At 40.7% G+C, this 14,100-nt stretch overlaps 1 protein-coding gene across 1 annotated transcript in view; it reads right to left on the reverse strand.

The window, feature by feature from the left end:
- SLC39A12 (solute carrier family 39 member 12) overlaps positions 1–14,100 on the reverse strand; it is an 89,802-nt gene that overhangs the window by 45,974 nt on the left and 29,728 nt on the right. The window contains exons 6-7 of the mRNA XM_055429522.2: positions 11,729–11,900; positions 816–988 (exon numbers count right to left, since the gene is read on the reverse strand). Coding sequence (XP_055285497.2) covers positions 816–988; positions 11,729–11,900 — 345 coding nt within the window. The remainder of the gene's footprint in view (positions 1–815; positions 989–11,728; positions 11,901–14,100) is intronic.

A 14,100-nucleotide genomic window follows, 5' to 3' on the forward strand; every position in this document is an offset into this window, starting at 1 on the left:
CAGAATAAAGGGATAATGTAGGTGATTATACAGTTAATTATACTACAGGGGATTGAAAGTAGAAAAAAATATGGGAGACCCTTATAAGTTAATGATTACTCAAGAGAGCAGGTTTGCTTAACTACAAAACCAAGTAGACTTGTTTAGCAACAAAAGCATGCAACAGAAGCACAAGACATGCCCCCCAAACAATAAAACAATGGTGGCATGAGACCCACATCCTGCTCGATGAGCTCAAAAAATTAATGATCCCTAGCAGCAGCAGGACAAAAATCAGTAATTTATGGACTTAGCTTGAGCAAGTAGGGACAAGAAAACTCTCTTGCCCAAGCTGGAGGAGGAGCTGATGATGGAAGCAAGATGTCTACTCCAGGAAAAGTTCTTCTCCCCTCCCCCTTGTCCTTTGATTATAAAGGATGGCATGGCACCCCCTTGTAAGCCTCACAAATGTCCTATTCTAATAAATCACGTCTTATCTCTCATTTTGCCTCTTGCTGAATTCTTTTCTGCACTGGGACATAGAGGACTGTGGTACCAAAGTTCTTGGAGCCCCAGAAATGACACCCAATGGTTTCCATAGGAATCTGTATCTGATCACTTAATTTTAAAAATAAGAATAACCTGATGAATCGAATGACTGATCATGTCTTTTCTCCTGCAAGGGCTTTGGGGAAATAACAGTGATTTCCAAGGAAAACACTGGCCACCGTATCTACGCATTCAGGTCACTGTGAAATTCCTCACAAACACCTCCAATGGCTAAACATAAATTGAAACTAGAAACACTCCAGATGAAATGGAAAATAGCAGCTTACCTGAGGGATGAGGTGGAGCAGAGCATCCCCAGAAAGTGTCCCAACAGCCAGGCCCACAAACAGCTGTAAAATGAGCCTGTAGTTCTCCTCGCAACTGTGGAAAAGGATCAGTGTCGTCCCAAGCATGGAGCCCAGCGTAAGCAGCGTCACTGCCACAGTGCTGTAGCCATATTCTGAGTCAAAAAGAGATTGCAAAACCAGTCAGAGCCCCCTGTGAGTGCTTCTGCCAGTGAACATGCTAAAAGAATCCATCCTATACTATAATAGCTAGGGATACAAAATTGTTTTGTGAGTGCTATATTGGATTTCAGGTTTTAATTTGTAAGGAAAAGAATGAAAAGATTTTTACTAATTTACTCCATTGTTTTGAAGTTACCCTGATTTCCCCTTGATAAAAAAAAAAATCACTGTAGCAAGGTGCTAGCTTACCTCCTACCCTCAAAGAAAATAATTTCTCTTGCTTTAAACTACAACCTTGGGACTTCCCTGGCGGTCCAATGGTTGAGAATCTGCCGTCCAGTTCAGAGGACATGGATTCGATTGCTGGTCAGGGAACTAAGATTCCACAAGTCACAGGGCAAGTAGACAAGACAGCAAACTATGACTGCTGAGCCCCCTGCACTCTAGAGCCCATGAACTGCAAACTAGAGAAAATTCTACACGCTACAACGAAGACCCAGTGCAGACAAAAAATTTAAAACTAAAAAACAAACTACAACCTTCACAGACAGACAGTGGTAATATTGGTCATCTAACCACATTTAAACCTTTCAAAGGCAAGAAGCAATGGGACAGAAAGAGCATATGGTCTGGGCCACTGTAGATCTGTATTTGTGGACAAAATGAGTAGTTTCTTCCAAAAGGTCTCAAAATTATTTGTAATATCAAAAGTTTTTTCTATTCTCTGTGACTAAAATGAGTGACTGTATTTTAAAAACTAATCAATGAGTGAATAAAGGGTGATAATATAAACTTGGACAGAATAGCTTTTCAATTTTTACAATAATTTTTCTGACCCCTAAAATATATTCCATATTCCTAAGATTCTATATTTTTAAAAATATGCAGAAAGTACAATTTCTCACAATTATTCCAACAAACATGTGGAAGGAGAAAAGTAATAAAAGAGTAAAGGAAGAAAGGAAAGAGGAAGATTAAAAGAGAAAAAAATGGCTTTCAGAGTCAAGTGTATATTATTTGGGTATAAACCATATTCAAATACCATTTTCCACTGGTTATAGATATTCAGGGCAAATACTCTGTTTTAACTTATTTAGAAATTACTAACTGTTTGTAAACAATGAAGATAGGTCATTACTACATTAAACTATCATTTCCTTTTTTTAACTACAAATAAGTGACAAATTAAATTGAACAATTCAGTTATCATACTACTTAAAGCCCACCGAAGATTTTAAGAAACTACTCTCTTCAAGTTTGTTATAATTGAAGATGTTCCATCTTCATCATTCTTGTATTTTTCTGGAACATTGACTGTCTACAGTAGATCATGTTAATGACACAAGCTAGTAAGATGATAATAGGCTTGTAATGGGAAGAGGACCTTTATTAAATTATATGCTCTGCCATTAAACAAAGATTGAACATTAAAATGAAGTTGGTAACCTGATCAGTTCAGTTCAGTTCAGTTCAGTCGCTCAGTCGTGTCTGACTCTTTGCGACCCCATGAATCACAGCACACCAGGCCTCCCTGTCCATCACCAACTCCCGGAGTTCACTCAAACTCATGTCCATCAAGTCGGTGATGCCATCCAGCCATCTCATTCTCTGTGGTCCCCATCTCCTCCCACCCCCAATCCCTCCTAGCATCAGACTCTTTTCCAGTGAGTCAACTCGTCACATGAGGTGGCCAAAGTATTGGAGTTTCAGCTTTAGCATCAGCCTGATCAGAGGAGGCTAAAAAACTTCCACACTTTTTTTTTTTCCCACTGTCACCACAACTCCTTCGCAGCTAAGCAATCTCTACAAATTGGTTGTTGTTCAATGGATATACAGTTTCAGTTTTCCAAAATGAAACAGTTCTAGAGATCTGTTGCAGAGCCATGTGAAAATAATTAACACTACTGAACTATACACTTAAAAGGATTGAGATGGTAGATTTCATGTACTTTTTTACCACATTAAAAAAATAACAAGGGAGAATTCCCTGGTGGTCCAGTGGTGGAGACTCCTTGCTGCCATGCATGGAACGTGGGTTTGATCCCTGATAGGGGAACTAGGCTCCCATATGTCATACAGTCAAAAACAAAAATAGTTCAGAATGATCATACAGCTGCCTAAAGGTTTTACTTTGCTCTAATTTAATATCAATTTTATTTAAAAATCCATAGGTATAGTTTATCCAGTTTCACACCCTCAGTTCAGTTCAGTTCAGTCACTCAGTTGTGTCCGACTCTTTGCAACCCTATAAATCACAGCACGTCAGGCCTCCCTGTCAATTACCAACTCCCAGAGTTCACTCAAACTCATGTCCATCGAGTCGGTGAAGCCATCCAGCCATCTTATTCTCTGTTGTCCCCTCTCCTCCCGCTCCCAATCCTTCCCAGCATCAGAGTCTTTTCCAGTGAGTCAACTCGTCGCATGAGGTGGCCAAAGTATTGGAGTTTCAGCTTTAGCATCAGTCCTTCTAATGAACACCCAGGATTGATCTCCTTTAGAATGGACTGGTTGGATCTCCTTGCAGTCCAAGGGACTCTCAAGAGTCTTCTCCAGCACCACAGTTCAAAAGCATCAATTCTTCGGCGATCACCTTTCTTCACAGTCCAACTCTCACATCCATACATGACCACTGGAAAAGCCATAGCCTTGACTAGACGGATCTTTGTTGGCAAAGTAATGTCTCTGCTTTTTAATATGCTATCTAGGTTGGTCATAACTTTCCTTCCAAGGAGTAAGCGTCTTTTAATTTTAATTTCATGGCTGCAATCAGCGTCCGCAGTGATTTTGGAGCCCAAAAAAATAAAGTCTGACACTGTTTCCACTGTTTCCCCATCTATTTCCATGAAGTGATGGGACCAGAGGCCATGATCTTAGTTTTCTGTGTTGAGCTTCAAGCCAACCTTTTCACTCTCCTCTTTCACTTTCATCAAGAGGCTTTTGAGTTCCTCTTCACTTTCTGCCATAAGGGTGGTGTCATCTGCATATCTGAGGTTACTGATATTTCTCCCAGCAATCTTGATTCCAGCTGTGCTTCCTCCAGCCCAGCGTTCCTCATGATGTACTCTGCATAGAAGTTAAATAAGCAGGGTGACAATATACAACCTTGACGTACTCCTTTTCCTATTTGGAACCAGTCTGTTGTTCCATGTACAGTTCTAACTGTTGCTTCCTGACCTGCATACAGGTGTCTCAAGAGGCAGGTCAGGTGGTCTGGTATTCCCATCTCTTTCAGAATTTTCCACAGTTTGTGGTGATCCACACAGTCAAAGACTTTGGCATAGTCAATGAAGCAGAAACAGATGTTTTTCTGGAACTCTCTTGCTTTCTCCATGATTCAGCGGATGTTGGCAATTTGATCTCTGGTGCCTCTGCCTTTTCTAAAACCTGCTTGAACATCTGGAAGTTCACAGTTCACATATTGCTGAAGCCTGGCTTGGAGAATTTTAGCATGACTTTACTAGTGTGTGAGATGAGTGCATTTGTGCGGTAGTTTGAGCATTCTTTGGCATTGCCTTTCTTTGGGATTGGAATGAAAACTGACCTTTTCCAGTCCTGTGGCCACTGCTACTTTTCTACAAATAGACTCTAAGTGGGAACATGTTTCTTCTCAACTAACCTGTAAATTAAAGATATTTGAAGTTTAACATGAGCACCAAGCTGTCTAATCAAGTTTAAAGTTACACTTTTCTGGTAGGTACAAAATATCACCAGATGTCAAGAACTCACAAGGACAAATTAGGGGTTGATGTTTTCTAGGAAAAAGGCAAAGTTTCAAGTTCTTCAGTTCTTTTCCCTTTGTCCTGAGGGTGGCTTTGTTGTTGTTCAGTTACTAAGCCGAATCTGACTCTTTACAACCCCATGGACTGCAGCACATGAGGCTTCTCTGTCCTCCACTGTGCCCTGGAGTTTGCTCAGATTCATGTCCATTGAGTTGCCAATGACATCCAACCATCTCATCCTCCGTCATCCCCTTCTCCTGCCTTCAATCTTTCCCAGCATCAGGATCTTTTCTAATGAATCTGATGCTCTTCGCATCAGGTGAGCAAGTACTAGAGATTCAGCTTCAGCATCAGCCCTTCCAATGAATATTTGGGTTTCATTTCCTTTAGGATTGACTGGTTTGATCTCCATGTAGTCCAAGGGACTCTCAAGAGTCTTCTCCAACACCACAATTCAAAAGCATCAATTCTTTAGTGCTCAGCTTTCTTTATGGTCCAATTCTCACATCTGTAGATGACTACTGAGCTGCAGAGTGGTTTTGGAAGACAAAGGATGTTCCATTCCTTGAGAGCTTGTAAAACTTTCTAGGTCTTCTATGAGTCAGATTTCACCTGCTCGCCTGTGGCATTTATTTTATGAAAATCATAAAATCTCTGACTTTTGTTGCCACCAGACTCTGCAGACTTACTCTAGTTCCCTATATAGTGTCATGGTGTCTTGATTGGACTCAGATTCCTTGTAAATGTTTCTCGTCCTTACAACAGAACTGGATGTACTACCAATTATAATAAAATTTTAGTCAATTCCAAGCAGCTTCTTTGAATAGATCTGAAATGATTTCTACTCAGCTATAACATTCTTTCCTGGAAATTCAATTGAAGATGGCTCTTAGAAGTTGAGTTTCAGCATACTGAACACTGTGTTCTTAATAACATTTTCCTGTGTCTTCCACTACTTAACATCTTACATTCCTGCGCTTTCAAAAGGCCAACATCACAAGTCTTTCTCTTTAGTTATATGATGCAACATTTTAAATTGAGGACAGTGATTTTTTTTTTAGGTCCTTTAGTGAGTATGATTTGTATGAATTTTTCTCAGGAAGACTGTTTCCTAGAAGGGTACAGAAGTTAATTTAAACGGGAATAAACTTTATTGGAACTTCAGTCCAAAACCCTATTTCTGAATGGCCTGTATGACCAGACACGGTGCCAGGGAGTAGAAATAAATATGGGAGCTCCTAGGTGTCATGATCCAGTGCTGTTCATCCATTTTTGAGCCATCACTGGCCACAAGGTGTTGAATTATTTAGCTGCTCATTTTTAAGGAAGTTTTTTTTCCTCTCAGTAAATGTGAAGTCTTAAATATATAGGCCTGGCATGATGAGTCACTTGATTTAGAATCTATTATGAGTTAGAAATAAGGGCTGAACAATTTGGCTGTGATGGGCATTGCAGACTATCTCAAAGAAGAAAAGCAGTTCTGAAAAAAATATGTAACATCCTCAGATCAAAAGTAATATTTTAAATATGGTTAACTGTCATATTTTTACTATTCATCATACATGTTCTTAGGCCACCATTTTTTGGTTATTTTTCTGATTTTGTTTTTCCAAACTCTCTCAACACAATTAATTGAATGATTTCTCCACTGATTAAAGTCCCTTCTGGGATGAAGTTGTTTATGGAGTCTCTATTCTGCCCGATTTTTAATCTAACAGTCCACATGCCATGTGTCCAGTTCCTCACAACATTTTATAACTACTTATGACTATAGTCCAAAATCACTGCAGATGCTGATTGCAGCCATGAAATTAAAAGACGCTTGCTCCTTGGAAGGAAAGTTATGACCAACCTTGATAGTATATTAAAAAGCAGAGACATTACTTTGCCAACCAAGGTCCGTCTAGTCAAGGCAATGGTTTTTCCCGTGGTCATGTATGGATGTGAGAGTTGGACTGTGAGGAAGGCTGATTGCCGAAGAATCGATGCTTCTGAACTGTGGTGTTGGAGAAGACTCTTGAGAGTCCCTTATACTGCAAGGAGATCCAACCAGTCCATTCTAAAGGAGATCAATCCTGGATGTTCATTGGAGGGACTGATGCTAAAGCTGAAACTCCAATACTTTGGCCACCTCATGCGACGAGTTGACTCACTGGAAAAGACTCTGATGCTGGGAAAGGTTGGGGGCGGGAGGAGAAGGGGACGAAGGAGAATGAGATGGCTGGATGGCATCACCGACTCTGTGGACATGAGTTTGAGTGTACTCCGGGAGTTGGTGATGGACAGGGAGGCCTGGCGTGCTGTAATTCATGGGGTCGCGGAGAGTCGGACACAACTGAGCGACTGAACTGAACTGAACTGAACTGATGACTATAGTTTATTAAAAATGATAGGGCATTCTGGTAAGTGGTAAGAAAAACATTTCCTCACTCTGAGATCATTTTGATGGTCCTCATATGTATGTCTTTAAAAGATCTTTATGAAGAACTCAGATAAATAAAATGGCATTTTTATTGCAAGAAAATAAATAAACTTCAGGTGCTTTAAATTTATAGACCACACTTTTGTACATATTATCCCACTGGAATTTCACTGGTGTCCTGGAAGTCTTACAATAAAGCTCACCTACTGTGATGATGCTATGGGTCACAGGTGAGTGTAAATTTTTTTCTTTTCTCTTTTTGTTGTACCATGCCACATGTGGGCTCTTAGTTCCATGACAGGGGATTGAACCCACACCATCTGCATTAGAAACATAGAGTCTTAACATCAGGACTGTCAGGGAAGTCCCAGGTGTGAATAGTGGTCCCTTCACTTCCTGGGGCTGCCACATCCAGGAGGCTCATACCTCCCTGGCCTGGTCACTGCCAGCCCAGAGCAGCCTCTTTGGTTTACCCCAACATGCCTTCATTATTTCATGTGTACCATGATGTGTGAAAGGACAGCAAGCCTTGTGGGATCACTGCTTCCCACGGTGCAGGGAAAGAGACAGGCCTGAGGAATATAGATTGTAGCAGATCGCAGAGTTGGCTGGGGACAGACAGCATGATTCAACTCTGCATTTCTGATCCCGACACTGATGTTCTTTCTTTTACATGATGGTATTTCTCAACTATCAACTTTTTCTTTTTTGCAGAAATGTTCATAGTAAGTTTTTTCAAATAGCTAAAAACTGAAAATAATCCATTTTTTAAAAGGTGAATGGTTAAGCAAAGTATGGTATATTCATACCAAAGAAGCAGTTCAGTTCATTTTCTCAGTTGTGTCTGACTCTTTGCGACCCCATGGACTGTAGCACGCCAGGTTTCCTTGTCTATCACCAACTCCCAGAGCTTGCTTAAACCCATGTCCATCAAGTTAGTGATGCCATCCAACCATCTCATCCTCTATTATCCCCTTCTACTCCTACCTTCAATCTTTCCCAGTGTTGGGGTCTTTTCCAATGAGTCAGTTCTTTGTATCAGGTAACCAAAGTATTGGAGATTCAGCGTCAGCATCAGTACTTCCAATGAATATCCGGAACTGATTTCCTTTAGGATTGACTGGTTGGATCTCCTTACATTGCAACACCACAGTTCAAAAGCATCAACTTTTCACTGCTCAGCCTTCTTTATGGTTCAACTCTCACATCCATACATGACTACTGGAAAAACCATAGCTTTGACTAGATGGTCCTTTGTCGGCAAAGTAATGTCTCTGCTTTTTAGTACGCTGTCTAGGTTGGTCATAACTTTTCTTCCAAGGAGCAAGCATCTGTTAATTTCATGGCTGCAGTCACCATCTGCAGTGATTTTGGAGCCCCCAAATATAAAGTCTCACTATTTCCATTGTTTCCCCATCTATTTGCCAGGACCAGATGCCATGATCTTAGTTTTCTGAATGTTGAGCTTTAAGCCAACTTTTTCACTCTCCTCTTTCATTTTCATCAAGAGGCTCTTTAGTTCTTCTTTGCTTTCTGCCATAACGGTGGTGTCATCTGCATATCTGAGGTTATTGATATTTCTCCCGGTTATCTTGATTCCAGCTTGTGCTTCATCCAGCCAGGTGTTTCACATGATGTACTCTGCATATAAGTTAAATAAGCATGGTGACAATATACAGTCTTGACATACACCTTTCCCAATTTGGAACCAGTCTGTTGTTCCATGTCTGGTTCTAACTGTTGCTTCTTGACTTGCATGCAGATTTCTCAGGAGGCAGGTAATGTGGTCTGGTATTCCCACCTTAGGAATTTTCCCTAGTTTGTTTTGATCCACACAGTCAATGGTTTTGGCATAGTCAATGAAGCAGAAGTTTTTCTAGAATTATCATGCTTTTTTCTATAAACCAACAGATGTTGGCCATTTAACCTCTGGTTCCTCTGCCTTTTCTTTTCTAAATCCAGCTTGAACATCTGGAAGTTCTCAGTTCATGTACTGTTGAAGCGTGATTTGGAGAATTTTGAACATTACTTTGATAGTGTGTGAGATGAGTGCAATTGTGCAGTAGTTTGAACATTCTTTGGTATCGCGTTTCTTTGGGATTGGAATGAAAACTGACCTTTTCCAGTCCTGTGGCCACTGCTGAGTTTTCCAAATTTGCTGGCATATTGAGTGCAGCACTTTCACAGCATCATCTTTTAGGATTTGAAATAGCTCAACTGGAATTCCATCACCTCCACTAGCTTTGTTCGTAGTGATGCTTCCTAAGGCCCACTTGACTTTGCTTTCCAGGATGTCTGGCTCTAGGTGAGTGATCACACCCACCATCGTGGTGATCTGGGTCATTAATACCTATTTGTATAGTTCTTCTGTGTATTCTTGCCACCTTTTCTTAATCTCTTCTGCTTCTGTTAGGTCCATACTGTTTCTGTCCTTTATTGTGCCCATCTTTGCATGAAATATTCCCTTGGTATCTCTAATTTTCTTGAAGAGATCTCTAGTCTTTCCCATTCTATTGTTTTCCTCTATTTCTTTGCATTGATCTCTTAGGAAGGCTTTCTTATCTCTCCTGCTGTTCTTTGGAACTCTGCATTCAGATGGATATATCTTTCCTTTTCTCTTTTGCCTTTCACTTCTCTTCTTTTCTCAGCTATTTGTAAGGCTTCCTCAGACAACGATTTTGCCTTTTTGCATTTCTTTTTACTGGGGATAATTTTGATCACTGCCTCCTGTACAATGTTATAAACCTCCTTCTATAGTTTTTCAGGCACTCTGTCTATCAGCTCTAATCCCTTGAATCTATTTCTAACTTCCACTGTATAATCATAAGGGATTTGATTTAGGTCATACCTGAATGGTCTAGTGGTTTTCCCTACTTTCTTCAATTCAAGTTCGACATTTGACAATAAGGAGTTCATGATCTGAGCAACAGTCAGCTCCATGTCTTGTTTTTTCTGACTGTATAGAGCTTCTCCATCTTCAGCTGCAAAAATATAATCAGTCTGACTTCGGTATTGACCAGCTGGTGATGTCCATGTGTAGTCATCTCTTGTGTTGTTGGAAGAGGGTGTTTACTATGACCAGTGTGTTCTGTTAGCAAAACTCTGTTAGCCTTTGCCCTGCATCTACTCAGTAATAAAAAAAAATTTATTAATACACAAAACAATCTAGATGGATTATAAGGAAATTTTGATGAGTGGGAAAAAACCCTATATCCCAAAAGGATACATTCTGTAGAATTTCATTTCTATAACATTCTCAAAATGATAAAGCTATTCAACTATGGTCTGTGATTCAACTATGGTCTATGATTTAGTCAAAGACAGGGGATAGAATCAAGTTATGTAAGTTAGCTACAAAATATAAAATATTCATTGAACTGTAGTACAGCTGCTGCTGCTGCTGCTAAGTCGTGTCCGACTCTGTGTGACCCCATAGACGGAAGCCCACCAGGCTTCCCAGTCCCTGGGATTCTCCAGGCAAGGTAGTACAGCAAGGTGGTTAAAAACAAGGACTGTGAGGCCAGACTGCTTGCGTTTGAATCCCAATTCTATCAATTCTTAGCATATTAAAAGCAGAGACATTACTTTGCCAACCAAGGTCCGTCTAGTCAAGGCTATGGTTTTTCCCGTGGTCATGTATGGATGTGAGAGTTGGACTGTGAAGAAAGCTGATCACCGAAGAATTGAAGCTTTTGAACTGTGGTGCTGGAGAAGACTCTTGGGAGTCCCTTGGACTGCAAGGAGATCCAACCAGTCCATTCTAAAGGAGATCAATCCTGGGTGTTCACTGGAAGGACTGATGCTGAAGCTGAAACTGCAATACTTTGGCCACCTCATGAGACGAGTTGACTCACTGGAAAAGACTCTGATGCTGGGAGCGATTGGGGGTAGGAGGAGACGGGGACGACAGAGAATGAGGTGGCTGGATGGCATCACCGACTCGATGGACATGAGTTTGAGTGAACTCCGGGAGTTGGTGATGGACAGGGAGGCCTGGCGTGCTGTGGTTCACGGGGTCGCTAAGAGTCGGACATGACTGAGCGACTGGACTGAACTGAACTGATGTGTCTTTGGGTGAGTTATTTAACTTCCAGGTACCTCAGTTTCATCATCTCTAAAGTGAAGATAATAATAATTTCTAGCTGGTAGCACTGTTGTCGGAGAAAGCAATGGCACCCCACTCCAGTACTCTTGCCTGGAAAATCCCATGGATGGAGGAGCCGGATAGCCTGCAGTCCATGGGATCACTAAGAGTCAGACACGACTGAGCGACTTCACTTTCACTTTTCACTTTCATGCATTGGAGAAGGAAATGGCAACCCACTCCAGTGTTCTTGCCTGGAGAATCCCAGGGACGGGGGAGCCTGGTGGGCTGCCATCTATGGGGTCACACAGAGTCGGCCACGACTGAAGCGACTTAGCAGCAGTAGCAGCAGCAGCATTGTTGTAAGGACTCAATGAGCTGATCAGAGTAAAATGCTTAAAACAGTGCCTGGTGTATGGTATGTATCCTTCCTTCACCATCATGAATCTGTTGTGTGGATTGTGTGCATTGTGGGCACTGCTTTTCTGAGTGAAGAGCCAGGACTTACTCTCCAGTGTGGTGGGTGCCATCTTTGCTTGTTGGTCCTGGGGCAGCTGGCAAGAACAGCTGAGCAATTGCTGAATGATTCCTGGACTCATTCGCTTAAAGTCCTCCTTAGAAATGGGTGAAAGCTTGTTCTGTAGAAATATGTTCACCAACTGCCCAGCAGAGAAGCAAGTCTGTAGGAGGCAGAACATATATTGTTACCAACCTCAGCACTGGACCAAATTCACCATCAACTACCATCCTGGAGGAATCAGGACTAAACTGGAAGGGTTCAAGTCAACACATGAAGCCATTACTATGTGTGTTTCCCTGCAACCTTCTGTCCATACATAATTCTCAAAGATAATTTTCATCTCTGATTAAAGTAGCCGTATCTCACTTTTATTCTGAGTATTGTATAGTAGGAGTTTTGCACACATTTTTCTTTCCTGAAAAGAGATGCACAGTGTTTTACAATGTGCTGGATGGTGTTCTAACCAGCAGCCTAAGCAAGCCTTAAGACTCTTGTTGGGGGCATGGCTTTGTATTATTAATGAAGTTAAAACTTTATAGGATAAACAGGAGCTCTGGAGGAATACGATCATTGTCTTCAATATTATCTGATTTAATAAGCCTGTGTTGGCAACATGAATTTTCAAAAGCAATAAAAGTAAAGGTAATATTTTAAAAAGTGAATGCTGTGTCAACTTGCTGGTGTGTAAGCACTAAATGATACGGTGACCTATGTTCTTTGACAGCCCTTCACCACAAAAACAATTGAAATCATTGTTATTGCCTACAGGTTTCACTAATTGTTATCTATTTTTTCATATTGTATAGGGATATTTATGAAAGAAGTAGCTAAACAATAAATGAAACAGATCTCTCACAACTGCCTGAAAACATTTGTCCACTTCAGAAGTGTTAAGGGCTGACATTTTATGCATCAAAAATTATATTGAAAACTTTTCATATGTGGATGAGAAGGGTGTGTAGTTTCACTAGCACAAACGGATGTCTTCTAATGAAATAAGACCCCAATGCAAGAGCAATGTGATCTGAGGTCACAGTAAGTTATCTTTAAAAAAATCAGTGATGTCCAAGGATTGATTTGCCATGCTATAGAAAGTAGGGATTTTAAACAAAGACACATGGCTAATCAGAAAATGATGACGTTTGCTGGTTTTTCCCACATAAAAATCCTCTGGGATGATCTCAAGGGTTAAAAAGCTTTATCTTGACTGGGAGACATTTGGTTGCATGGAACAGAGCCACTTAAACCATCAAACACCCAGAGGAGGATGTATTAAGGTTACAGAGGATGTCTGACATGGGAAGGACAGCCACATTTTATGAGGAATTCAACTGGAAGCTGGAAAATGAAAACCAAAGATTTTTCTCTATTTCTTCAGGGCTCTGTATTTTCTCCTTTCTGTTTCCCCCTGCAGACATCTATATCCCTTCACAGTCTGGCCTTCTCTCTTTTAATAAACACATGGCCAGTTACTTCCCTGGCAGTTCAGTGGTTGAGATTTCACCTCCCAGTGCAGGGGGTGTAGGTTCCATCCCTGCTTGGGGAGATGCCCCAAAGGCAAAAAAAAAAAACAAACAAACCAGAAGCAATATTATAAAAAATTCAATAAAGACTTTAAAAGTGATCCACATTCAAAAAATCTTTAAAAAAAAAAAAAAAACAAAACAGGCCATATAAGCCCCAACCCATTCCATCTACCTGATGTGAAGAGCTGACTCACTAAAAAAGATCCTGATGCTGGGAAAGAGTGAAAGCAAAAAGAGAAGAGGGTGGCAGAGGATGAAATTGCTGGATAGAATCACTGATTCAATGGACATGAACTTGGGCAAACTCTGGGAGATGGTGAGGGACAGGGAGGCCTGGTGTGCTGCAGTCCATGAGGTTGCAAAGAGTCAGACATGACTTAGTGACTGAACAGCAACATTATTCATTGTAATAGTATGCTTGTAACTGCAAAATACTGTAAATAACTCATATGTTCATAAATAGAAGAAAGAATGAATAAAGTATGCACACATGATGTACTAATATGCAGTTATAAATAATAAAGATCGCTGTGAACTGAAAAAAAAAAAAAAGATTGGATTAAGTCTGTAAGTCCTGACAGATCTGATTGTCTCAGAAAGGCCATGGATGGGTTTTCTTACACCAGTGTTATTTGATCCCATCAGTTTTGCCCCCAAGACAGGAAATGACATCATACTGTTCAAATATGGCTGCTGGACTCAGCCCTGTGGGTGGGGAAGGCATTTCTCAGAAAGATTGGGCAAGAACTCCAAAATGTTTTTACTACAAGAAGCAACAACAGAAAGCTAAACTTGTAATTTTTTTCTCCTTTATCAAAATAATTTATGCTAAAG

Source organism: Moschus berezovskii, chromosome 15 (assembly GCF_049115385.1).
Source record: "Moschus berezovskii isolate FMDL1 chromosome 15, NW_MosBer_1.0, whole genome shotgun sequence".
Classification (NCBI taxonomy): Eukaryota; Metazoa; Chordata; class Mammalia; order Artiodactyla; family Moschidae; genus Moschus; species Moschus berezovskii.